The sequence below is a fragment of the Cyanistes caeruleus genome, chromosome 2 (genome assembly GCF_971803275.1).
Source record: "Cyanistes caeruleus chromosome 2, bCyaCae1.hap1.1, whole genome shotgun sequence".
Taxonomy (NCBI): domain Eukaryota; kingdom Metazoa; phylum Chordata; class Aves; order Passeriformes; family Paridae; genus Cyanistes; species Cyanistes caeruleus.
Genome location: NC_141702.1, coordinates 119,694,870 through 119,722,860, shown reverse-complemented (window position 1 = coordinate 119,722,860; position 27,991 = coordinate 119,694,870). Strand labels below are relative to the sequence as shown.

General features: G+C 43.1%; 1 protein-coding gene across 12 annotated transcripts in view; it reads right to left on the bottom strand.

Moving 5' to 3' along the window:
• Positions 1 to 27,991, bottom strand: part of RTN4 (reticulon 4) — an 86,240-nt gene that overhangs the window by 31,580 nt on the left and 26,669 nt on the right. For 4 of the 12 annotated variants that reach the window (XM_086875102.1, XM_086875104.1, XM_086875115.1 and 1 more), the window contains exons 2-5: positions 14,179 to 14,345; positions 12,131 to 12,371; positions 8,764 to 8,975; positions 6,781 to 7,984 (exon numbers count right to left, since the gene is read on the bottom strand). In XM_086875102.1, coding sequence (XP_086731228.1) covers positions 6,781 to 7,459 — 679 coding nt within the window. In that variant the 5' untranslated portion in view covers positions 7,460 to 7,984; positions 8,764 to 8,975; positions 12,131 to 12,371; positions 14,179 to 14,345. Of the gene's footprint in view, positions 1 to 271; positions 308 to 6,312; positions 6,380 to 6,780; positions 7,985 to 8,763; positions 8,976 to 12,130; positions 12,372 to 14,178; positions 14,346 to 27,991 lie in introns of those variants that run through there. The other 8 variants (XM_086875106.1, XM_086875109.1, XM_086875111.1 and 5 more) reach the window with 3 other exon arrangements.

Sequence of the window (27,991 nt, the reverse complement as noted above, 5' to 3'; positions counted from 1 at the left end):
AAAGGCAGGAGGTCTACAGAGCCATGCAAATCCTATCATTATGCAGACATTATCCAATTTAATTTTAGAGATTATACCAATCATAAGATTCCCTTTCACTGATTTGTACAGATGGATTTTTCCCTGCTTTCCCCACAATTAAACAAATTAAGCAGTATTTAGCTGAGCAACCTTATCATTGCAGAAGAATGTATTTATTAGCAAAATAATCTTTAAAGAATGGAGATGAGATGCTACTGATTTCTTTTGGCATCTCTTCCCAGCATATTACCTTGTGTGACAAGCCTCTGACATAAGAGTTTACAGTCTGCAAAATAAAAACAAATTGCTGCATAAGATGTCTGATGGGTAAGATATGAAAAACAGGGAGCAATGGACTAGGTGTAGGCATTAATAGCTGTAGGATATCTTTTAATTAAAGGGAAAAGGCAATGTAAAGATTCTGAGTCTTGATGTCCTCTTGACAATCATGCAACAACACTACCACAGCACTATAATTCTGGTCAATACAGGTATTGCCCAAGCATTTCAATTTTTTTATCATTCAAAACAGAATACACAGAGAAAATAAAATTTTCCTCTCGAACAGGGTGGTCTTTTAGAGAAAACTTTGGTTTAAAGTGTTCTAAATCCATCCCTCTGAGCAGGCTGAAGGTACCCCCAGCAGACCTGGCTGAAGCCCACAAAAGAAGGAGCCTCTCTGCCACCAGTGACATTTTTCTCCTCGCTTGTTCCCTTCTGTTCTGAGCTCCAAGCTGCTTTGCAAGGCCTCACACATGCTCTTTCGTCTGTTTTCCTTGGCACACACAGGGGACACAGAGAGACAGGCATTAAGGAATTTTCTCTCCTGTCAGAAAAGGGGGGACAGCAGGGTTCAAGGAAAACTGTCACAAACCAGCGCTGACTGGATAAGCAGGAGGATTTTGACAGACTGAGAACATTTTTAACTGGCAACAGGAAAGTTTATATTTATCTCAGTCTTGTGTCTTATTTGAAGACATCTTAACTAACATGCTCTCCCCCAGTTGATGAAGTTGATGACATGATTGCCCTGTTCATTAAAAAGCTGCCAGTAGAAGCTGGGAGTATCTTCTCAGACACAAAGCAACTCTCCCAGGAAAACCATGGAGGGTCACACTGCTATTCCCAATACTTCTACATCGAGAGGGGATATAAAATGCAAAGTATTTTTTCTTTATACATCAGAAAGCAACAAATTGAGATAAACCCATTAAAATCATGGGGGAAAGCAGTAATTTAAAACCATAAACTCTAACCTAACTTAAAAATCTCATATTTTGACAGCTACAGTTGGCAGCGGATTGATTATTGCCATTTGAAAGACAAAAAACATTCCACTGAGATAATTTGATTTTCTCAGACTTTGTGAATATTAATAAGGCCATTATTTTATTGCTGTTGTAATAGTTCTTACTGATGGAAAGACCAATTTAAAAAGCCATCCACCAAGTATGTGTCATCTGTCTGGAGTGCAGGATCTCAGTTCTGGCTGCCCTAAAAACTGAGACTGCAGAATAAGTAGAAAATATTATGCAGTGTTTCCAAAGCATACACAGAAGCAATTTCTATTTTAGATCATACACAAAGAAATTTTTTTTAAAACTGCATTAAAACATCACTTTTCTACTGAGGTCTCACACTTCACAATTTTTTATTTGGCAATAATAGCTCTTTTTTTTATTTTTTAGTTCATTTCTAAAGCAGCTTGATAGTTACACAATTTACCTCCTACTTGATGTATAAGCATCTCTGAATATCTCGAGACAATCTACCTGTAAGATCCAAGTTGCTTTCCATTTTGTAGCCAATAAATGACCGAGAACTATTTCCTTGCCTCCAAACTAGACCCCAAAGGACATTCTCAGATTGAATTATGCTTCACTAATTTTTCTATCTGACTTTGGTAGTTACTATAGAAACCTGCCAGCACAAATAAAAAAAAAAGAAGCTTCTGTCAAAATATTAACAGAAAATAAAGAAACAGAACTCCAGCACACCAAGTGCTCCAGCTGAAGGTTAACCACCCTTTGTTCCTTCCCAGCACACAATGGCCAGGCGGATCAGAGAGCCCTCAAGCAGCTGGGTGTGGCAGAATGGACATGGAAACAGGCACACAAAGCCTCAAATTCCCCCCAAAACTGTGTGGCCACCATCAGAGTCCCCGAGAATTCCAGCAGCACGGAAACACTGGGCTCCAGGGTTAAGAAGACTGATGCCTAAGTGCTTCCTGCTAAGTAGCCAGGCTCTTGGACTGAGTGCTCTCCAAAGCAGTGCAGGAAGAGGAAGGAAAATGAAAACATCTGCTTTCCCAGCAACTTTGAGAAAACCTCTGACTGGGAGTCTGAACACTCCCCTCAACTTCCTGTGAGTGCTGCTGTTTGTGGTTATCTGTGAGATAAGAAAGAGGTTTTGTGGCCACCAGTGGTGATGCAACAAGGTGGACAAGGCAGTGGTCACTCCATAGCCATGTCCCAAGCTTCCTTAAGTACAGGCTGGGAGGATGGGGAAAGAGGGCAAACAAACAGTGGCTCCTCACTGTCTCCTCACTTGTGGTTTGTAGGATTTCATCTCCAAGGGGAAAACTCCCAGTGCAATTCAAATCTTCCCTGAGGGCTCCATCATTATAGGGTAGAAGGAAGCAGTGTGGTTTTATCCTGGAAAGCAGGGATACACACACAAAGCAGACATACCATCCAACTCAGCAGGACTATCCTTGCACATACTTCTGCTTACCAGAAGCCAGGGTTGTTTGGCTGCTGAAGCTCTTACACCAGCTCAGTTACAGAAACAGGCCCCAGTGCTAGACACTGCACATGACAATGAATACAACAATCTTTTGTTGAGCTCACCAAGATGGGAACACTGAAACATGAAGGTTTACTATACCAGTCAAATTGCTGATTATTCTCCTCTTTACAACAGAATAAAAAAACCACATTCCATGTTAGATAATCCAGGTTCTGAACACCTCCCTTAGAGCTTTACTGACTATACTTGGGAAGAGAAAGTGTCTCTCACCTCAGAGAAACACTGAAGATCAGTGGGTACATATTTTAATAAATGAAGGGTGCAAATGAAAGTCACCAGTGATAGCATTCAAGGACAGCTCTGCTTTTCCAAGTCATGCTGCATCCCGTCCTTAAAATGCACACAACTCCTCTGGAGCAGCCCATGCAGACACAGCAGCACAACAGAAAAATTTGAGGAGCAAATGTGCTGGTTTAGAATTTGTCTAAAACGCAAATGCAGGGTAAAAGGTTCACTGGGGTGAGCAGAAGCAAGTATAGATCTGCATTTATTCAGCACCTCCTGCGGCTGGGCTCAGCCTGGCCAGGGACAGCTCCAGGCAGCTCTGCTGACCTCTGCTTGACACTGTCTGGCAAACCTTCCTGAAACCTCTCCTCAGCATGGATGAATTAAAGAAAAAATCCCATGTAATCACATGGAAAAGCAAGACTAATTAATAAACTGGCCCCTCACAACGTTTGCATATGTATTTAACCCAGGTCAGCTGAAGGCAACAGACACACAAGGAAACATCTTTATTCTCTCTGCATGCTGGCCTAGGGCCAGTCTGGTGGATTTTGTGTCCAGGCTTCTGGTAAGTGCAGTTTAACTTCAAAACACACCAATCTCTTCCAGGAAAGTGATATATGACCCTCCTTTTGCTGCAGAGTCTAGAGCTTGAAGAAGAAAAGTGGTATCTACTCATCGTAGTACACTGGTTATTCTTACTTTGGGCAGCTAGCCAAAAAAAAGGGAGTATTACTTTGGCCATGTATAACTACCCCAAACTGACTTTTTTTTTTTGCACCCTATGTAAATACAGGTAATCAAAAGATTTAAGCAGAGCTGTAGTTTCTGCTACTCACAAAACAGCAAGCACAAAACCCCCAGTAATTGTTCAGGAGAGCCCAAGTTTGACTGCAGAGCTCCTGCTTGTTTTCTCCTCCTGCAAATATTTATATTAGCTCTTCACAAGGTAGGCTGCTGTTACCCTGCCAGAGACTTGCATTACATATAATTATGTCACAATGATACCGAATACTCTTAAGTGTGCAACCCAAAGCAATTACAAAGGTTTTCTTTGTAAAAAACACCTCCATATATACATAAAATCCATTTCAATGGGCCATCAAGCAGGCAATACATTTTTGCTATTGTTCCACTGACAAAAGGCAGCACCACAGCCAATTGTTGCAGATAAAAGAAACCCTGCTATTCTCTGCATACTTGCTACAGGTCATACTCTACTCCTGAATTTCAAAGTTTTTTGCCTCAAATCCTCATAAATCAAAAACATAAAGAGTTTTTTTTCCCAAATTTCTAGATGGTGAATTGTAATTCTTCAGTTACACCTTAAATTCAAACAGGAGAGCTCAAAGTAAGTGAAACCACAACTCTGTAGAGAGCAAACCACAGGGCTATGTGGCTGTCCCTGCCATGGTCACCCTGCCACCAGTTGCAGGCAGCAAATTCATTTTGCCGGTGTCCCAGAATGACTGAGAGTGAACTCATTTGAAGCCAAGTCAAATATCTTAACCCAGAGAGTTTTAACACACTCTGCTAAATGTAAAACTAACAAATATTTGATGTTTAAATGGATATTTAACATGATGGAAACTAAGTGCTCCTGTATCTGAGAAGGCCAAAGTACTCATGAGATAACCTGGCAATGCTTTTATCAGTATAATTTGTTCTCATCTAGGAGTTTCAAGTACAGAGCTTCTAATATTTCAACTCATCATTAGATGAGCATTGTGTTACAACACCTTGTCTTTGGAAACCAGGCCTCCCCCAGATGCCAGTCCTTACTTCAGAGCCCTAAATTAATCATCACTGACAAATTAAAATAACTCTTTGATGCCACTTCTCAGCTGTACTACGCAATTCTCACAGTTAGGTCTCTAAAACAGAACTATTTCAGGAATTACTGTGCTCTTTTTGTCTTATCCTTCAGGGGTCAGAGAGAAAAAAACAAACAAATCCCTTCCCTAAAGCACACTTTCATCCCTCCTTTTCAAAGCAACATGATTTGGTAGATCCTATTTCTTCCATTCAGTTCTGTTTAAACCATCCAGAGCTCCACTCAAGAGAACATGCCTAGAAAAAATTCTGTTCATCCATCATATAGAATCCCTCCTCTTCAGTCTGTTGCAGGCTTTTGTTATCATCTGCCCTCCAAATGGTGGAAACAAAAAAAAAATTAATCTCCTTGGCATATTGCTACACAGAGAGCTTCCAGAAGAACAAAACAAAGTAGGCTTCGTGAAAGACAACAGCACAAGTAACTATAAAGTCCTGTCACACATGCAAATAAAATGCATTGTGAAACTTCCCCTGAAAAAAAAACAAATCCAGGTTTTAAAAAGCCTTTTTAAAAATTATTGTTCCAGATTTTTAAAATTAGATCTTGAGTATCATGCCCCTCCATACTGTGGTGTTTAGTTATTACTGAAATTCTGCATCTTTACAACATACCAACACCACAACAGCAATGAAGATAAGCACACACCATGATGATCTCAAGGCACTTGAATTTGTTCCTTTTCACTGTTTTAGTGGCCTCAAGTCAGCTCTTGTACTTTGAATTAAGAAGTGGAGCCAAAGCACACTCGCAATCCGCATGCAAGGCATTAGTCACGCGGGTCAGCTCCCGGATTAGACCCGAAAAGGGCCCTGGAGCTCGGGCAGCACCGGCAATTGTTGGGGGGCGACGCCCTCCGCTCCACAGCCCTGTGCTCCGGCGAACCCCCACATTACGGGGCGACGCCTTGGAGAAGCCCCAGGTGACAGCCGTGGCTAAACCGCGGCCATCCAGGACGCGAGGCTGACATTCTTCTCCAGGACTGCCACACCTAAAGCAGTGAGCCTGGTCGCCCTTTGTGCTAGCACACATTCCTCCCTAGGTCACCGCTTTCCTCCCGGGGGCTCAGCCCCGCAGTCCGCGGCCGGGGCGCGGCGTCCCCACGCAGGCTGCGGGCCGCAGGGTTGTGCCGGCCAGGTGGAGGGCCGGCGGCTCCGCAGTCCATCGCCTCGCCCCTCCCTCCAGGCGCTGTGTTAAACATGAGTAAGATTACAAGTATCTTATGTTTCCCTCCTCCCCCGCGCTCCCACACCCAAACCCGCAGTGCCGGGCCGCCCCGGGGAGAACCGTGCCCGGGACAATGCGGCGAGGGGAGGGCTCTGCGCCGGGAGAGAACCGGCCGGAGCCTCGAGGACGTCGCGGCCGGTCCCTCGGGATCTGCCGGTTCCCCGGGCAGGGCCGTCCCCAGGGGGCTCAGTCGGTACCTCGGACTCGGCCGGTCTCTCTGGCCTCGGCCGGTAGCCCGGGCTCGCCCCCCGCTCCCCCCGCGACGCGGCCGTTGCCAGGCGGCGGCGGCGGCGGCGGCCTCGCCCCCGGGCGGCCCATGTGCGAGGCGGCGGCCGGGGCGGCGCTTCCCCCTCCCGCCATTAGCATAACACAGAGGGGAGGAGGAGGGAAAGAGAAGAAATTACAATAAAAAAAAAAATTAGAAAAAAAGAAAGAAAGGGGAGGGGGAGCGCTTTCTCCAGCATGAGCTGCGGCGGGGCCGCGGGGAGCGGGGCCGCGCCCGAGCGCGGCTGAGGGGAGGGAGCGATGCCGCAGGAGGCGGCCGAGGGCCGGCAGACAAAGGGAACCTCCCGGCGGGGCAGCGGGGCTCGAGAACCGGAGCGGCTCGGGCGGAGGCTCCCCCGGACGGCCGCCGCCCTCCCCGGGCCCGGGGCGGGAGCACTCACCAGCTGAGCCGGAGGAGGACCCTCTGCTCCGGGGGGCAGCAGCAGGCTCGGGCTTGGGCGGCTGGGGCTGCGCGGGCCGGGCGGGGGCCGGGGGCTGCTCCTGCGCGGGGGACGGCGTGGTGGCGGAGGAGGAGGAAGAGGACACAGCTCCCCGGGGGCTCCAGTCGGGCTGCGGCGGCTCCGGAGCAGCGGGGCGGGGCGGCTCGGTGGGGCCACCGAGGTCCAGCAGCTGCGGCGGCCGCTCCTGCGGGGCTGCGGCGGGAGCCGGGGCAGGCTTCCTCTCCATCACCTCCAGCTGCTCGTCGAAGTCTTCGTCCTCGTCTTCCTCTTCTTCCTCTTCCTCTTCCTCCTTCTCGTCGTCGAGCACGAACTGGTAGTTAAACTGTGGCTGCTGCGGCCGGGCTGGCCCGGAGGAGGAGGAGACCAGGGGTGACTGGTCCAGCTCGTCCATGGTGCCTGGAGCGGGCGGAACAATGAGCGGTGCGGGTGCGGGGGGAGGCGCGGGCTGCGCTGCCGCCACCGCTGCGGGACCCGCACTCCACGCCCTGTGAGTCACCGCCCGGGAGGCGCGGGCGCGCCCGCCCCGCCCCCCGCCCGGAGCGGCGGCGGCGCCGGCCAATGGGAGCGGGAGAGAACGAGGAGCAGCCAATGAGAGGCGGGTTCGTGCGTGGCCCGTCATGAATATGCATCAGGTGGGGCGGGCTCGAGGGCTGGCGGAGCGGGGCTGAGAAGTCGAGTAAAGTTCAGCGCGGAGAACGCGGGTGGGGCGGCGAAGGAGACGGGCACGGCCCGGGGACCCTCCATCCCCCCGTGACAGACAGCCTGAGAGCGGTGGCGTGATTCACCGCTCTCCTCTGCCAGGGCTGAGTCATTCTCTCTCGATTTTGTTGTTTTAAACAGCGATCTCCATAAAGAGAAGGGGATGGCCGGGCTCCCGGGTACGGATGGCGCAGGGCACCGCTCCGCCCTAGGCCGGCTTCTCTCAGCCTGGATGTAACCGAAGGATCCCGAGGCATCCCGGGCTCCGCCGCACTGCGGGGCCGGGGAAGGGTGAGGCGCCGTCCCCATCCCGATGCTGCTCCTTGGGCATCGCGCCGATCACCGCAGGCACATCCCCCTGGGGCGGGAAGTGGAGTCAGCCAGCGCCTTCCTCCCATGGGAATGGAAGTTTTAACCAAAACATGATGCAAAAACCTTCCCGAGTCTGAAAAAAGAAACAGAGGAGACACCGTCAGAAGAGACAAACTTGTTTAACCACCCGTGCTAGTGTAAAGGCAGCCCCATGAACAGATCTCAGCATCTCTTTAGAGTATGAATTTAAATTGTGCAACTTCTGTGGGAAAGAATGGAAAGGAAAAGTGAAAGGAGAAAAATAAAAGGAAAAAGGAGAAAGAGGAAAAGAGAGAAAAAGGAGGAAAGAAAGGGGGGTAAAGGGAGGAAAGGAAAGAGGAAACAGAAAAAAGGAAGGAAAGGGGTAAAAGGAAGAAGGAAAGAGGGAAAGGAAGGAAAGGAAAAAGGAATAAGAGAAAGGAAAGCGGAGAAAGAAAAGAGGGAAGGAAAAGGGAAGACAAAATGTAAGGAAAGAAGAGGAAAGGGGGGAAAAAGAGGAATGGAAAGAGATAAGGAAACAGAAAGCAGAAGAAAACTTGGCACCTGCCTCGTGTTAGATTCTGGTGTGGTCTCCAACTTTCTGCTCAGAGATGGAACATTGGCCAAAGCCCTTAGGGTAACACCTAATTTAACTAAAATAGCATCTATTTGGATGCAATTTCCACCCACACAGCTGCCTCAATACGACCAAAAGGCCTTATAATTCTATATTTAACACTACACCAACATTATTATGGGTTTTTAACCCACAGATGATTTATTCTCCCACATATACCCGTATAAAGAGATTAGTTCATGGAAACACTCCGAGCAAGCAGCTGCCAGTTCAGTGAGCCAGGAGAAGTTAAGGAAAAGCAGCAGCTCTCCTGGTACCTCCCTTCTGCCGTGTAGGGTGCAGTGGATGCTGAGATGGATGTTCCGTGAGCTGGCCCATTGAGCAGGGACTGCCAGCCTGGAGCAGGAGAAGCTCCCCAGTGGGATCAGTGCTCCTGAGCACGCAGGGACCGAGGGGCAGCTGCAAGCTCACACTGCAGAGGGAAGTGTTTCTGGCTGGAAACTGGAGCTCAGTCACCTTCAGTCACTGTCTGAAAAATGGGATGGCAACAAGTGAATGAGGGGCTCCGAGGGGTCCCAGCACTGAGTCCTCTCCTGCCTCAGGAAAACTTATCCTATTCTTTGCTTGAACAGGCTGAACTCAAATATTTGCTGCTGCTATTGGTACTGGGAAGGCCATTCTAAGATATCCCCTATTCTAAATAACAAAAGACCTTCCAGCCCTAATTTACTCAAGGCCAAGGTACATCTTTTTACCACTTTTAAATTGTTCTTTTCTCTGAATTTTAATTCCTAACATGCTTTGCCCAGCCCTTGCTTTCCAAAGCTAACACTGGAGAAACCGTGCTGTCACCCTCCCCCTGCTCCTCCAAGCAGCTTTTCCCTGCACCCAGTCCAGATCAGGCACAGGAAATTCCAGATGAGATTTTTTTTTCCTCAAGAATGTACAAAGACATCAATATTCCCTATCACTACCAGAAATTACCAGAACAAATGTGCAAAGTATTTTTATAAACACAGTGATGGCAACATTGTTATTCTGATGGAGATAAATGTTTCAAGCAGGTGAATAATTTTATGAACTGTGAGGTCTTTAGATGTCATTCTTTGCCCCCAAGATTTTGGGTCTTCATTGACAAATTATTCATTTATATTTTTAAGTCAGCCCCTTTTACAGTGATATAAGGGATGCTACAGGAGCAGCAGAATGGAGGCAAATAAAGGGCTTTGATTGAATAAGGTCTTTATAATTTCACCAGGAAATCTACTTTTTGCATCTCTTGGTTAAACAAGAAAATGGATTTTAAAAATTCCATTATAATATGACCTAAGGCAAAAAGGTACCTTTAAAAATTTGTCAAATTCTGAGTATAGACACGGTGATAAAACTAATTTTAACATACTTAACCACAGGGATTTTTGGTCATGTACAAGAAGGAAAATTCTATATATAATTTGGCTGATTTTATCAGAATACTTGGAAGAGTATCTATCATCAATTAAGAACAAATGAAAGGGGTTTTATTTAGAGACAGGAAGTGACTAAAGATCTTGGAGGGAAACAGGAAGGGAGTTCCAGATTCCCTGAGCAAGTCAATTTAACAAGCGAGAGGAAAACAGAGCTCTGTAGTACTGAAACTCTATTACAAAACACCCCGGGTTTTAGCTCTTTGGGAAAGTATTTTACAATTCTGCTAGGAAGATTGTCAACAAATAGGAGTATTTTGCAGATATTCACCGATTCAATTTCCTTAAAACTTAGTGAAAACTAAGTTTCCAGGAAAACTTAGTCAGGAAGGAATGCATTCCATGAATTCCCCCAGCGAGAATGTTTCTGAATTTCCACAGCACTGCTGCCAATGGTACTGGTGGGATTTTGTCAGTCCACTCTGACCTTCTGCTTGATCTTCCACAGAAGTAATATGATATCACAGCAGATCATAGACTAAGATAATAATGGTGATAGGACAGATGCAGTACTGTCGCTTCACAGCAGGATCCAACAGAAAGAAACCCCACATTTGGTCTCAGTGATTTTAAAAGATGGATTTAAAATTGTGAGGGTGGCTGGATTTCTGTTCCCCCTTTTAAGCTTTAAGGACAATCCCCCAGGTTTCAGACACAATGTCTTTATCTCTGGAAGGATAAAACTCTGCAATTCTTTGTTTTCAGATTATGCCAGTGCTGAATCGAGCAGATTTGCCTCACAGGTTTGTCTTTGCTTGAACACCTGCTGTACTTCTTCTCAAGATCAGCAGTGGGATATTGTGACTAAATCACTGCTTAGTTTATTAATACAAATGCAGCATATGGAGGAGGAAAAGTGTGAAAACAACAGAACAAAGGCATTTCCATCTCTTGATGCTAACTGAGCCAGGCTGGGCTTTATCAGAATATTCTGTGGGGCCTGCCTTGTTCTCTGCTATAAATAACATTTTCTTGATGATAACTTTTCTGACACATCCATTTGTACAGTAAATGTCCTACTAACCATATCAATATACAGTATTCTGATTTAAACCTGTCACAACACACCCTTCAGAAGTTCCTTCAGCCATCCATCTGCATGAATAAGAGCAGCTCCAGGACAGCTCTAAAAGATCCCAAGTGCCAGCAGTGAAAAGTTGCCATTAGCTGTAGCTTTAAATTTCTACATCCAGGTAATTCCTTTAAGCTCTCATTCCAAGGGACCAAAGCTGATGCGTGGCATTAAAATAATGTTACAACAGTGAGCAAGAACACATTTGTTCATCATTAAAATACATAACTTTTGAAGGGAACCAAAATGACAATGCTGTCCAGCAAATGAGACTATGACATGAAAAATTCACCCCACAAAAGCTGCACAGAGATCCACTGTTAATGGGAATTTGGTCTGATTACTCTTTTTCTCAGAAAGAACCACTTTGGTCTTACTTAAAGGACAATACAGTTAATTTTATGTCTTACTGACATCCCCAGAATTTTTGAATTCTCAGAATACAGGTCATTCCCTACATTAGGTTTAATGTCAGCCCCTTTAATTGTCAGCCCCTCACACTTTTAAGAAATACAATTAAATAATTCACTTACCAGTTGGGCCATAATAATTCTCACTCTTGAGGAACATAGGACCAAGACACAAAAAATCCATTCTCTATTAACGTCTCTTGCAAACAGCTCCAGGTAATATTAAAAAGTAGCTCCAGCTACGTTTTCTAACTCATGTTCCCCCCTCCTATTTTTTATTTTAAATCACCTCCACATTCTAACTCTAGGTACCGAGCTAGTGGTGCCACTCACTCAGTGAGTAGAATTTACAACAGCAAGAATGAATTCTCTGAAATCATGGTGTCTTACCTATATTATTTTAGGAGCTTTTTTAAAACTTAGGGATTTATTACAGTTATAATAAATTGGAATTTAAACTGGTTTGCTTTGTAAAGGGAAAAGTATGTATAATTTCTATTAGAAATCGATTTTTGCTCTTTCTCAGCGCTGATATTGACCCAGTTAGGAAAGAAACAACCTGCTAACCAATATTCAGGGTTATTCCCTTGGCTGCCAAATGTGCTCGAGGAGAAAACAAACAGATTGATGGGGGCAATGTTTTCGCCACTACTGCAGACAAGGCTGATGGCATCACTAGTGGGATTGGGAAACTTAATTATACAGACAAAGTATGGAGAGGGAGCAACACACTGACCTGAAGTCACACTTCAAAGGAAGAGCTGCTACTTTCCAGAACTTTGTTCACTGTTCAATAACTTGTCTCTTGCAAGTGCCTTTAGCAGGCCACAGCAGCTGGAGTCTTCAGCTGGGTCATGGTGGTGCTTGGGGCCACAGAGCATTTCTGACTTCCAGGGACGGAATGTAGGGCAGCTTTGGAAAACACCACCAGCACTGAGACTTCTTTCTTGGAGTATTTAGGGAGCTCTTCCTTTTATCTGGGTCAGACAAAGATAGGACAGCTAAGAAATGTCCAGCACAACTTCCCTGCTTTCACAGCATCATGTCCAGCAGGTCATACACTGAAGCCCTTTACCTCCCTCACCTTTCCCTAGATTAAATATTCCAGTTTTTGAACACTTTGGACGATTTCACTTAACTATGGTAGTGGCAGAAGATTTGAGGATATTAAACTCCTGATGGTTTTGAAGAAACCAGCAGTTGGCTAAATGAGAGAGCTGCTGAGCTCTCCTGTGCAGTGGGAGCCAGGGGAAGCTGGTGGTTCCCCATTCCACTGGTGTGTGTATAAGTAGCTTTTACAAGCCTGTCTGTCATTTACCCAGATGGCAAAACCAGAAAGGAGGATGAGAGGTGTGAGAACGACTGAAGATATTCCAGGAGAGAGATGCAAACAATGTAATACCTGGAGCCATAGGAAACCTGAATTTGCCTGTTTTACTGGTTTTGGAACTAGTGTAGATAAGGATATATTTTAGGTGAGTCATGCCAGTGGTGAAGGACTACCTAAGTGCAACCACTGTGTTGGCAAGGAGATAAAAAGAATCTTGTAGGCTAAAATCTTTCTCATATATCCTGTGAAAAGGAGCAGAAATGAAAGGAAAAGATACTGAGAAAACAGCACATGGAAAAGAAGTGGCACAGGGCTACTTTGTTCCATGTGAATAACTTTGTTCCCTGTGAAGAACTTTGCTCCCAAAGTTCTTCAGATTTCTAAAGCATGATGTTTGGCAGGTATCCCTTACTCTAAACTATTTTCAATTTTTTTTTTTTTTCTGTGCAAATATAGTTTTTATTTTTCTCATTGTAACTTGTGAAAAACTAACATATTTCAGTAAAAACTAACTACTTGAATGACATATAACATCTGCTCAAATTACCACTTCAGCACAGGCTGGTAGCTAAGATTTACTGGATTTTTTCCATCAGGCAGAATCAGGTGGCTAAACAGTGTAAGTTTTAATATATGAGCCTGGAAATAACTTGACCATATCCTGGGTAGAAATGCCTGGGTAAATTGAAAAAAACCCAATCGGTTTGGCTTTAGAGGCAGCTAGTTGTATGTTGTTTCTCATTCAATTTTAACCACTTGGAGTTTTTGAAAATGAAACCAGAATTTAGAATAACTCTTTAAAAAGAGTTATCCAACTAAACTGATTCAACAGAGATCTTGTAAATGACAGTTGCTTAAAAGAATTAGATCATGGAACCATAAAATGATTTGGGCTGGATGGGATGTTCAAGACCATTTCATTCCCCCCACCATTCCATGGGCAGGGATACCTTTCACTAGAACAAGTTGCTCCAAGACCAACCTGGCCTAGAACACTTCCAGGGAATTGTAAATCAAATAATCATATAATTCTTCAACTCTGCAGTGGGCTGTAAGCCAATCTCCCTGAGCAGTTTTTTACCTAGACTGTAATCTGAAGGAGGAAGAAGGCACACAGATATGTGATCATTTTTAGGCAGCCACTGAATTCATGTCACTTTTATTTGTTCTTTCAGCACACTGTATTTCTTACAGTGTAGAAGTGTTTTGTAGGTATCCTAGTAAAAAAGCACAGACTCAAAATAAAAGCCTATTGATTGGCATTTCAAACACATTCTTTGGATGGTGAGAACACAACCTCCTTGCTCCTATTAGTTACATCTAAAAATTTCCTCCATTTTGCTCAATAACTGGTGATCCCAGATTATATTTAGGCAGTTTTTTGATACTTTCGTGTGCTCATGTGATGTGATGGTCAAATGTACCTCTGATCACTCATAGAGTGTCATGCTTACCTTCTACTCTTGTTTCACAGAATCTTCAAATTCAGTCCCTCTGCAGATCATCACTGCCCTCATGTTCTGCTCTCCTGACCTGGTTTAGCCCTTCTTATAACTTGCAAGTTCATACTGATGTTCAGTTCTTGCACTGAATTATTTGAAGCAAAGTATCCTTTCTTTTTCTTCAAGAGTATAAGAAAAAGAACAAGTGTCAGGCACCCCTAAGTATATGTTTTTTTATATTAACTAAGTGTAATATTCCATCCTGGCTTTTCCATGAGATGGGTGATGGTTACTACCTTGGGAGAATCAGCCTCTCTTCTCTCATCTGAGGATCTTTCCCCCTTTTAAAATCCACTTCTATGACTGCTCCAGAATGTTGAACTTGTAAAAGTAATTTATGTATCCTACTATAGGATAAGAGGGAAGACAGCTGGGAGCAGACAAAAAGAGATTCCAAAATGGACCAGACCTCCAGCTGCTGACCCACAGAACAGAAAGATCAGCAGTGGCACCATCTCAAACCAGTAACTTTAGTTTCCCCAGACTAAAACAACCCAGGACTCGATAATTCTTACTTCTCCATATAGCATCCATCTAAGTGCAACTAAATAAAGATAAACATATTATTCCTAAAAATAGCACAGGACATCATCACTCATATTTTTCAGAAATAGCAAGAGCTATTTAAACTACTTTGACAATGAAATCAGGTGCCACCATATAAATACACAGTATATGATACATTGGTTCAGCTTTAGATCATTTTATGGCAACTGGATATTTACATTTTTATTGCATTCCTACTAATATGTGAGTTTCAACACATTGTGTTAGGGATTTTTTTTTCCTCTCTGCTTAGAAATTTTAGTTCAAATTATAGATATTCCTTCAGTCTAAGTATTTTTGCCTTTATAGTTCTGTGTGGCTTATATATGGCTGGATGGATAAACTCATATCCAAAATGTGAATCAAAGAAGCCAAATCTATCAGGATCTTGCTGTTGGACACTTAATTAGGTTCAGTTTACCCTCTGGCATGCTCAGGCTCCCCAGTTAAGTACCAAGGCTCGGTGTGTTACACAACATTGGCACGTTATGAAGTCAATTCCTCCTACACGCAGCTCACAAAGCACAATACAACAGGTGGATGAAAGATGTGTTGCGTAGGGGTGTTTTGGAAAACTGAGGCAACAACAAACCAAAGGGGTCAGTGGAAAAAGAGCAGGAAGCTTTGCCACTTCCCATTCTTGGGTAGTTGTTTTCTCTTGCAGATGTTTGGGATTTGCTTGGATTTGCAAGACAGGTCTAGAACAAATAAGGAAAGATATACATGCACTGAGAAAATACAAGAGGGCTCAGACTAACATCCCATAATACTAGGTTTAGCTCCATATCCAGGCACTATCTGTTCTCTGACAGGTAATGGCACAAGTTCCTGTGAGCCCTCCTCAGCTGTAAGCTCCTAAGGCAAAGCCCCCATAATCTGCGATTTACAGAGCGCAGCACCACGAGCCCACGGTGCCGAAGGCAGCCCCTGACGCTGTGGCAGGGTTATAAATACCTTCTGCCAGCATGGGCTTCTTCAAATCTTTTCCAATCAGATTTCTCCCCACTTGGCAGCCGGGCCAGACACATCAGCTGGGAGCACTGCCCAACTGGTAACCCACACTGGCAAATTCAGGGGAATCCTTCTGCCTGTGAAGTTAATGGTTTGATACAAAGAACAATTTCATTTCCATTTGTTCTGGAGTTATGTCAGCACAGGACTGGTTTGGTCTCGAATCCTCTCAGAGCCTTGGCAGCACACACATGTGTGGGATTTATGTGTTTGTAGCTGTGTCACCTGGGGCAACATCACACGGGATTGGACAAGATAGGCGTGTTTGGCAATACCTGGATAAGGAGCCCACACGACTCCTGCGTGTATTTGTGTTCTCAGTGCTGCCACACAGAAACCCTGGCCCTGCCATAAGCTGTGCGCTGCTCTCCCAAAAATCCTGATCACCTAACAGAGCCAGCATGGAGAACGGCTGGCAGCTCCTGAATAAATGAATAATGACCTGAATAATGGCCTGAATAAAGGCATTTTCTCAGGCACAGCAACCAGCACTGGAGCTGGGAGTTTTGGGGCTCCCCAGCAATGGTTACATGTGGGAGAGATTGAAATGGCAAATGGGGAAGGTGGGAAGCTGTGGATGGAAGTTGTGGACAGAAGCTGTGCTGGTTGCTGAGCAAGCTTTGGGATGGGAGGACAAGCCAAGCAGAGTCAGTCAGCAGCAGGTGGAGAAACAGAAAACAGAACAAAATGGAATCTGTATCCCCGGGGTTTTGGAAAAGTGGCCTGTAACCAGACATGGGAGGGTTAGGAGAAAAGAGTGAAATGAATCATGAGCCTAATATACAGAAATTGTAACAGATGAAGACAAAAGGGAAAAGGCAAGAAATCCCCTCTTCTAGCACAAAAATAGAGGAGGCAAAGAAAGAGTGAAAAATGTAATTTCAGGTTACCTTGCTGTATGGAATGTATTAATAGCTTGATTCAGTTTTATTTGAAAAGAAGACAGAAAAAAGAAAAGGGCATAAAGCCCTCATTACAAGCAGAAAATCAGATGAGGCAGAAAACAAAAGAAAAAATTTCTAATTTCAGGTTCCCCTGCTGCACTGAATGTATCTACAGTTTGAGTCAGTTCAGTTATTTTAGATATACAATTGAGTCTATATTTTCTCTACTCACCTTTTTGTTCAAAACTTATTTCTGAGGATCAGTTCTTCTCTCAGGGACGTGTATCTAAGTGTTACTACAGTAAAATGCAGTTCCTTATGGGTGTGTGAAGGCAAGAGAACTAAAATCTGGTGCAAAATAAATCAAGAGGCAGTTGTTACACTCCTCTCTGTATGGCCAGGACTGCCTTCATAGCCTGGCCTTCCTTTCTGCTTGTTCCACTTGTACAAAGATATCAAAATAGGAGGGTGCTACCCTGAGACAATATTCTGAAATAGCCATGCATTCATTGATTAAATAATAACAAATTTGAGTCTCTGCATTTATGAATATCACTCAGATTAAATTTCTTGTAGACTAAGAATGCACCTCAATTGACTGTTAAGCAAAAAACCCCACTCACAAATAAAAGCTGAAAAGACATTTGAATGTATAATAATAGTAATAAGCAAAACCACGACGATGGTGAAACCTTTAATGTGATTAATGCTTTCTGGAAGGATTACACCTAAAACCTTGAAAGCACAATGGAGCTGGGGAGAAAAATCAAAAGGTGTTCAGACTTGGAAAAGTACAGTTGAAGAGATGCAGCTGCTCAGCTCAGCATTTCTACTGAGCATATACAGGAGTGGCAGTTCAGCCACAAACCCAGGACTGCTGGGACCAAGGGAGAAACACAAGTGAGCCAAAATAACAAGTCTGGGAAAGCACCACGAAGCCCAGCCAGCAGGGGACAAAGGACACACAGAAAGTTGGTGTTATCCTAACGCAGTTTCCAGTATTGACATAAAGCCCAGTGCTCACAAGGGCTTGAAGTCCCACCAGCACTGATGTGAAGCCCTGCTGCAGTGGTTGGAGCTGTGGATTAGGGACCACTCTCTGGGCATGCAGCGGGGCAGAGAAATCATCTCCCTCTCAGTTCTCCAGAGGGAGCTTTTCTGCACAGCTCTGCAGTGGAAGGAGAACAACTTCCTTTTAAGAATACACACCACAGCTTTACACATTAATGACATTGGCAAACATGTTCAAAAGATAACCCCAGAAATGTGTGAAACCATGCAAAAGTGTATTTGAATCTGTGAAAAGGGAAGCGACCCTTAATTTTTACCAGCCTGGGTAAAGTTTGGCTCTAGAGAGTTCGTATTATGCATTTTAAAGAATTGTCACTAAAACCAGATGCAAGCTTCTTAAGCAAGGAGCTGTTGGATGAGACTCAGGTTGTATGGATGCAGTGGAAGCCCTCTGCTGGGGCCTGGTGTGAGCTCAGCCCCTGGCTGGCTGCACTCAGGCTGAAGGTGTTCTAGGTGAGGCACACAAAATGTGGACAGTGTGAAGAGCACAGCATCAGCAGATGTCTCTGTGCAGAGCTAGGGCTGATACACACTCAGCCTGTGTCACAGCCTCACAAAGTCCACCTTTCAGGTGTTCAGTGCAGAGCCAAAAACTACCTCCCAATGCCCTGCTACATCTATCAGCCCTTAGCTGAAAAATCAAAAGACCAGAGATTTCTTCTTTTTTTTTTTTTTGTTTTTAATGAATGAATGAATCTAGGTCTCTTGACAGATAAACTTTAGAGCCATCAAAATTAGTTACATTCTGTTTCCTGTTATTGTCTCTGATGGACCCAGCAATTTTCCTCTGTGTATTTGAAAAAAGCAAAGCCAAGCTGGGAATACTGCTATTATTCCAACTTGAGCCCATATTCCTTTACTTTCTGTTTGGGATGGTATACAACACTGACACCAAAGAGATGGATTTAGTAGAACCATGCTGTGCTCTCAGGCTGGAAAAGAAAGAGGCATAAAAAGAGCTTTGCAAAGTTTAAAAAAAAAAAAAAATATCAAGAAAAGGTTTTAAAACAATTGTTGTTTACAAACTTTTTTCCTAGAACTGTACACTAGGTTTTGTAGAAGATGCATTTTTAATGATATCTGGCCTCACTGCTAACTGTGTCTTTGAAAACAAGTGAATGTTGCCACTCCATATATTTTTCAGAAATTAATGGAATGGGATATACCAACAAAATTATCTTTAACAGCACCCATTTTTTTTTGTATTTGAAGATTTCATCTGATCTTTGTACCTGATTCTAAGCTGAAAATTCTCCTGGATAAAGTCTACACATTTCTAAGAACAAGCAGTTCAGATATTTCTATTCTAGTTACCACCATACCACAAGAACTGAAATAGCATCAATTAAAATTGTCATTGACCTCTTACAGAGCACTGATATAAGGGCCATTCTCCCTGTGTCCCAGCTGCTTTTTATACAACAGGGTATTTGATTTCCTCTGAACATTTGATAGAAAGATTAAACTGTCCAACGTTTCCAATTAAAAACAGTTTGTGTTCTACACTGGATTTAACTACTTCATTAAATCACTTATAATGGATCTTCTCACAGCCCTATTTTCAGCTCTTTCCTTCAGCCTGTAAATTTTTCACTTACGGATCTAATAAAACCATCAGGAAGCCTAAATTTCATTCATATGCCAAGTATCAGAAAGATGTAATTAAAAACCATTACCAGGATTCCATCTGCCACTTCTGTGCGCTGTCAGTGCACCTGACTCCTCTGTAAGCAGAGTGCTAAGAATTATTGCAGAATGAACAGAGAAAGAGCAGTGTTCTCTAGAAATCCTTAAACTGTGCTCCTTTTACACCATCTCACAGTGCTCCTTCTCAACCCTAGTGCTATAGATACACATTATATTGTTGGCTTTTTGCAAATATTGGAATGAATGTTATAAGATTAGAAAATGTTGTTGTATTAATATAGTTTCCTTTGTTTCTGTTATTGATGAAACTTAGAAATAGTGGTATAATACATATTTGTTATGCTATGGCATAGTATTAAAAGAAAAACTACTTTTGTTTGTATAACCCAAAGACTAGAAAGATAGCTAGAGACCCCCTGAATTTGTAAACTATCTTATCCAGATGAAGACAGCAGTGACCAGAACTTGGGGGGGAGGAATTCATTGCATTTCTGGTATCAGGGAATGTAAATCTTGATGGCACCAAGAAGATTGATCTATTGGGAAGGGGGCAAGAGAAAACTAAACAGAAGAACACCAGAGATCCTAAGAAGAAAGTATGAATATGTATGAGAATTTATGGATATGTAGTAGGGTTCTGTTTTTAAGGGACAATCCTTTGTTAGTAAGGTGTGCTCTATTGGCTAAATGCAGAGACACCCAGCCATATACTGTATACTTTATTTTTATCTCCTAATTGTCTTTTTATTAAACTTTTAAATTCTATCAAAACATGTGAACCTCGTTTTTCACACTAGGGACCAGCACTCAGCCAGTGCCTTGGTGGGAGCGAAATGCTTCTCCTTGCTTTTTGGGAATATTGCCAACCCACTTCCTCGCTACTTTGGGATGCGCCTGCCCTTCCTCATGTCTGTGTTTTGTTCCATTGAGGCCAGCGTGATGTCAGCCCCTCTCTGCTGCTGTGTATGCATGCAGAATTAATAGACTTCATCTGCTACAAAAAGATGTTGGCAGGAGTTTTGTTGGCAACAGGCAGAGTAAGCACATAACTCCCTCAGAGGCTTAGTTACCCTGGTTGCCAGCCACATTCAATATTGGCCTCGAGGTGCTTCCTCTTGACCTTTAGAGCCCTGTGGAGTCACCACCGAGCGTTTTCTCTGCAGCAGCGACTCCCTCAGCACCTTCCAAGTGCCAGACTCGGGCTGGCCTGGGTCCTCCCTGTCCCAGCAGCACGTACCAGGTGTGCCCAGGCAATGGGCAGTGAGCAGCACTGACTGCCTTTCTCCTGCACACATGTCCAACCTGCTGTGACCAGCAGTTACATACGAGTCTTTACCCTTTTTTTCCCAAAAATTCAGGTTTGGTGCCCAAAGCTATATGGAAGTCCTTTTTTTCTAAGTAAATGCTGAATCTGGTTGCTATAAATTGAAATATAAATTAAAATGCAAATTGCAGTTGTCATTTAGCCACTCCTCCCTTACCAAAAAAATGCTGAGCTTTAAGAAGCAGGTGACAGACAATAAGACACTAACCCTGATGGCTGTTCCTATCCCTGGATGAAAAGAATAAAAATAGAGAATTGTCTTTGGAGATTTTCAGCACCAAACTAAAAAGTCTATTTAAACATTAAGCAATTAGTATAATAAGTATGTTCATTAAAAAAAAACCAACTTTCTTTAAAATTTATATTGCAGGGGATGTGCACCTCAACTCTCTCACAAAAATTGTCTTCAGAGGTGAAAATTTTAAGCTTTTTTTAACAGGCACTGTTTGCAGAGAAGCATGTGGTTGTGTTTGAATGGAGGGCATAGCTTGTGTTTTCCAAACTTTAGTTATATTTAACAAAGTACTGACACAGGCCTGCAATGCAGAAGTCTTGTTTCTGAGCATTAAAAGCCAGCATAAAAGGGGAAAGCTGATCCTGGCCTCTTTTTTCCGGAAAGCTTGGCTCAACTCCAATCTTCCCTCAGTTTAGAGAGTAGTTAAACTACTTGACAACCTAAGAAAACAAAACGAAGCCACTTCACCTTCCTGGGATCATTTTCCTTGGGAGCTATTCCCTGGTCCTTTGCCATGTGCCTGAATTTCTGTGGCAGTCACAGGTTAACACAGAGTGACAAACCCCGCAGGGTGTCCTGGCTGCAGGTAGCCTGGAATCGCTACAAATGAACCTTTTTATCATAGTAAAAGGAGGTGTGCTTTGGTTTGCGCCTGTCAAGAGGGGCTGGGGGAGTTTTCACAACAGAGAATCAACACTGCTTTTATTTTAGCAACAAGAGCTGTTCAAGTGATGGTATTTAAGGAATGAGGTCACATATTCAAGCTGTTTAGATACAACAGTGTTTGGAGATGTCAGTCAGGCTCCAAAGTAGATAAAAAGTGCATCGGTTTATCAGCCAGGCGTTTCTAGCGCTGGGCACGCACAGTGAACTCCAGCCTGACACACAAAGATGCTGCTGAAGCCCTTGACATTATACAGCAGTTAGAAAATATAAATTACAAGACCTGGTGCACATCTCAGAATGCCTACACTTGCATGGTTCAGGAAAAACAAGCACTCTTACCTGAGTCAGTAGATTTTCTCTGTTAGGAAAGGTTTCAGTAAGAGAGGTGTTGCAGCAGGAAATCTTACACAATCTAACACACTTCCTTAGTAAATTGGTGAAACTTACTCAGCAGTGTATCATACTAATCTGAGTTTATAACTTCATCCAGACAGAATTTATTGACATGGAAAATCTGGCTCAACATTTTGGGCAAATGACAGAGCATATTTGAGTGTTCCCAGGTATCCACACAAAGTCCAAAATCTACACTAAATATCCCATTATGTAAAAAACCAGGCCAGTGGCTGACATGGTCTGATATTGGTTGGAATGACTGGAACCTCAGTAGAAATTTACTTGATCATAGCAAGATTTTAATATGATCTCCCACAAAAAGATGAACAAGTGGTTGATAGCCAAGCCCAAATCTGATTCAACTGGAATCCACAGGAGTGTAAGCACCGAGATCAGATTTTATTTGGCCCACAACATTGACAGTAAGTTTCTTTTCAAATGTAGTCAGTTAAAAAATTAATCTGTCTTCCTAAATACCTGTAGCATGACAAGTCAAATGCAGGGACACAGACAAGGCTAGCTGACAAGTTTATATTTTGTGTCCTAGCCTACATAAATCCAATGTTTTTTCACTCCTGTATATTTCTTCTCAATGCTTAGCAAGTGATATGTCCTGTCTCAAAGCACATTTTAGAAAAGTGTATTTGCCGCTTCAGTTATTACAAATTTATTTCTGATATCTGTTTAAATTGTAATTCCTGCTACAACAGAGCCAGGAATTAGGCATAATAATTGCTTCTCTGAAGAATTTACACTGACAAAGGCTCCACATTGAAAATATTTTCATGCAGAGTTCAATAAAAGCATTTACAAAAATAAAATAATTCATGTGTATTTAAGTTGCAGACTCCAGCCAAAAACATGATGGCACTCAGCACAAACCCCCTGCAATTGTCTTTAACACATGCAGGGTAAACCAGGCTGTCAGGCAGTGATCTGCATTCAATTTTTATGAAATAATTTATGCCAAATATCCATCCTCTGACTTCAAAAATGCAGAAATGTTTCCAGGCCTCATACATCAGCAGATATTTACATTAGGCAGCAGTAATTTACATCATCACAAAGATATCAAGTTTGGGCCTTTGCACTGGTAAATATTCCAATAAATCTTAAGTTTCTAGCTTCCCTTAAATTGTATTTTACTGTTTGTGTATTGACGCGACAAGATTGCAACAGCAATAAAAATATATACAGCACGCTTTGATTTACACTGCTTCATTTTTATACAGGAGCCAAAAATACCCAACAAGCCTCACCTGCACATGTGAATTTTACTCAAGGAAATGAGCCTGTGCTGCCTAACAGCAGCACTGAGGTGCATAAAGAATTAGCTCCAAAGAGGGGACCTGAATTTCAGGAACTATCCCTGAGAATCTGCAGGAGTGCCTGCTCCCATTATTTCTGTACAGCCCCGAGGCGCTGCAGAATTAGCCCTGTATGATCCCAGGAATCCAAGAGTACTTCAGTATAACTGAAAGATATCACAACTTCAGCCTTTTCTAAATGGGATCTTCTAGAAGATTCATTATGGTAAAGAGGAGCAGCAGATGGATGTGTAAAACCTTTGCTAGAGATTTAATTCACAGCAGTCATGCAAAAGCATGACATAATCCTGCTCAAGCATAACAAAAAAACCACACAGCAAGTTAAGCAGAGAATTATTTCACTAAATTCTGATCAGAAAAATTAATTCAGTAAGTGTCCCTTTCCCCCCTTATAGCCCAGACAGCAAGCACCTGGGCTGTAAGATATTCAGTATTTATCTCTAGGGAGAAGGCAGAAATGTGGAATGTCCAGCTGGAGAAATGATCAGTGAAAAGTTCTGCCATGGAAAGTGAAAGCACAGAAGAGAGCAGTCAGTGGGTAAACTGAGACAGCTGAAACTGAGCTCCTGTTTGAAAAAAAATATTTTCACTGACATGTCTACAATATTCTTCTTTCGTTTCCACGCTCTATTGATCATTCTTTTCTTTCTCTCTGCCCACCAACAGCAGACAGACAATTTTTGTCCTTTTCTTGTTCCAAAATGCACTTAAAGCTTGTCTGAAACAGACTGCTTTTTCTTCCAGAGCTTTGATCTTGCTCTTTTGACTTAGGCTGAAAACTTTTGACCAAAACTCTGTCATCTGTACAGTACAATAAACACCTAAACAACCTCTCAAACATAGGAAACCTATCTCAAGTTGTCCATTAAGCAATTTTCAACCAAGGTAATTTACTTCCATTGTAACCAATTAGTAGGGTACTAAGAGCATTTTACCACTTCATTATTTATGTTATCAAAGTGGGGGTGATCTACCACATTCAAATGTCTCACGGCTGAACAAAAGCTTTCATTTTACATATAGAAAACCAAATGAAAAACATTATATTTTACAGCAGAAAACCTGCTATTGCTTCTTCCAGATGGAGTTCAATCAGACACAAATGACTGAGTCTGTTTTGGTTATTGACAGGATATTCCAGCAATTACAAGCGTTTCTAATTTTTTTGTTAATTGAAGGTACGTTACAATTGTGCTACACACTGTACTTATTTTGGCCAGATCCTCAGCTACCATCAACAAGGAGATGCCAATTATGTTAATTACCCTGTGTCATTGAGGCCAGCTGAATGTAACTGCCTCCTGGAGGTGTCTGTGGTTTTTAGGCTTGCCCTTGTTTCTTGTGGAGAAGCAGAAGCACTGACTGTAAAAGCCAACAGAGCAAAGGCCACCGGGGTAAGCCTGGAGCAGCTTCTTCTCAAATCATACATCCTGCCATCATCCATACCTCCACCTTCTGCCTTCATTCCCTCCCCCTTTTGGAGAAATATAGTTATTTCCATCTGTCTGTGCTTGTTTCCTTCAAACACCCTCTAATCTTCTTATGGTTTTTAAACAAAAACATTTATTTATTTTTTTTATTTGGGGAAACAGTGATAAAATTCGCTGGTGAACATTAAAGGGGACACAGAGCTGTGAGGTGACAGCAAACCTTGTCCTCCAGCCTTTGTCTCCAGATTACCCCAACTCCTTAGGGAATCTTCCTCCTGAATTCCACAGACATTAAATCTTCATGGCTTGACTTCCTCATCTTGCAGACACACAGAAGACACTGCTCTAAACTGTGACAGGCTTTACTGTTCTTTCTGGCTTACTCTCAGAGTATTAAACAGCAGAATTCATTTTCTATCTGCCACTCACCTTACCTTGTAAATGTAATATTTATCTCCATGTGTTACCCGGTTAAACCAAATCAATTAAGTTTTTGTTTTAAGACTGGATCTCTTGCTCAGTGCCAAGTGAGATGATAGAGAAAAATCCTAGAAATGCCAGGATTTCACTCAGCTCTAAGGAACACGCTGTGTAAATTTCTCTCAAATATTTCAGGTGTCCCAAGCCAAAATCTGCAGCCTAAATTATCTGTACATTTCCCCATCCGTGAAACAGGGGTTTTCTTTTCCAGCCCCTATTGTGCTTCACATGTTTTCACCTGCCAAACCCAGCACTGGGCAATTTCCTCCCACAGACACCCAAGTGGGAATCCCCACTAAATAACCCCTGCAATCTCTTTCAGCACATTGCAGTGGCACAACCATACTGGGCTTTTGGAAGAAGCTGATGGCTGCATCTGTCTGGGGACCCCATGTACTTTGAAAATAAGCCAAATATCCTCAGATTATTCAGCTTTGAAAAAAGCTGGCCTGAAATAAAGGTTTTTCCTTCCCTGCCTTACAGCTCCACCTAAGACATAGCAATACAGACAGCACTTTTTCTAGCTGAATTATAGATTGATTATGAAGGTTTGTTTTTGGTTTTTCCCTATACAGACAGCGGAATCCTCAGTTCATGAATCTCCCTCATTCTTTTTTCCGAGACTGCAACAGTGAAATACTGATCAAACAAACACACTTCCTACAAACACTGCGACATTCTATATGCCAAGCTCTGCAAGCAGAGCACAAACATGGGGCACCAGGGAATTTACTCCCCAGAGTCTTCCTGGAAGCTGGAATTACATGCTAAGCCTGAAGGACAAACATTTACGTTTCTTAACCTCATCAACAAAAAACTGTCTGTTGAACATATACACGAATATCTGGAAACCTGAAGCCTTCTGAAAGGCAGAGGGTGGGCTGAGGCAATGGAGACAATGGAGCCTTTTCTGTCCCCACAGTGTTGACACATGTTTAGTGGCACAGATGCAGCTCCTAAAGAGGAGCCAGGTAGTCACATGCTTGCCCAGAGCTTGCTTTAGTCACAAGCCAAGAGGTCAGACAGGTCTTGTTTCTGCCTTGGGTATGAACAGAATTCAGGCAATTTTTTGCCCCGTCAACACCCAGTAGGAATTCTCACTTAAAAACTTAAAGGCCTCCTTGGTCTCACAGGGATGCAGTGCAAGGGCTGATCACAAACCCTTCAGATAATGACTAATCATCTAAAAACACACCCTGCTCATTTTCCCAGCTACAGAAAATCCATTTACAGCCTGTCAAAGATGGGTGAAAGAAAGGAAAATCACAAAGGAGCTAATTCTTCATCTTTTCCCCTTTCTAGTCATTAGTCAGAGCCCATTAAGCCCAGCTCTGACTCCCTTATTAAGGAGAGAAGCCCCGTGCAGATATAATGGGGAGGTGGGGTGTGAGGAGACCCCTGGCCCAGTCTGTGCACTGCCATCTGCTAGCACCAGCTTCCTGGTGACAAGGCTTCATTACAGGAGTGTCTTCCCGTAGGGATCTTGAATGCAGCCAGCCCATTGCTCTCAGGCTGTCTGGCTAAGCAGCTTTTGCCTGAGAAAATGGTCAGTTGTTTCATCACTGGGAATACATTTTTATTTCAGAGTCTCAGCATTTCCTAGTTAGAACTACACTTCTAGATACCCAAGGACAGGTTTGCCCCTCAGTGGGTAAATGCTGGTGAACGGCTCAGAAAGGAATCCACAATTAAGCCTCTCTTTTTTTCATCCTGAGAGTTGATAAAGGGATGTCAGGACACACAAAAATAGACAGAGACAAAACAATTAAAGATACTACAGGATCAAATTCTATCATCAATAAAATATGAACTAGAGATGCTCTGCAAGAATTTACCAAATCTAGTACTGCAACTACCTGTCTTTTCAAGGGTATGGAGAAATAGCCACAAGCCCTGAGATGGGTGTTGCTGGTGAAAATTACATGCCATAATTCCATGTGCTGTAATTTCAATACAACATTGACCAATGCTTTGGATCATAATGCGCAATTTAATACCAGCTTTATATTTACCGCTTAAGAATATGAGAGACAAGTCTTCAGAAAAACTTCCTGACATTAAAATACACAAAGTGCAGAAAGGTTGCCTGTCAGAGTCTGGTACCAAAAAGTAAGGAACTTTTTGTGTGCATGGAAGCAACGTGGCAAGCTTTTGCAGGCTGCCTACAGACACCTCCCTCTTTACATTCTGCACACACTCTGTCCTGCAGGAGCTGGTTTTGTTTGCAGATGACAGGGTTTCTCAGCAACGTAAGATTGTGAAGCAGAAACAGCATGTGCCAATAAGAACAATGCAGAAAGTCACTCTTGGTTCCCTTTCACAATCTGGTAGTTTTCCTTTCATGCCTTTCCCCTGCTATGCTCTTTGCCTACAGATTACGCAACAATTTTCAGAGCCCATCTCAGGTGTGTTCCTGCTGTGTACACGAAAATGCCACAAAGGAAGAGAGGAAATAAAGGCCATAAATACAAGTACAGAGATGAAATGGTTCTGCTTCACATGCAACTCCACAATGCAGTTAAATATTCAAGGTCCAAGCTCCATTACTGGGAAAAATCTCAGACCTGATGCAGTTTTAGGTCTGTTGATAAGCAGGATTGCAGCTCTTTAGCTTAGCACTCATTCATCCCACTTGGATGAGTGCTTCTGAATACTCATACTGGTTTTACCTGATCCGTGAGTGGACAAGTTAAAAAGGGCTCTAATGATCAGTATAAAATTCAGGAAACAAGCATACTAGGAAACCA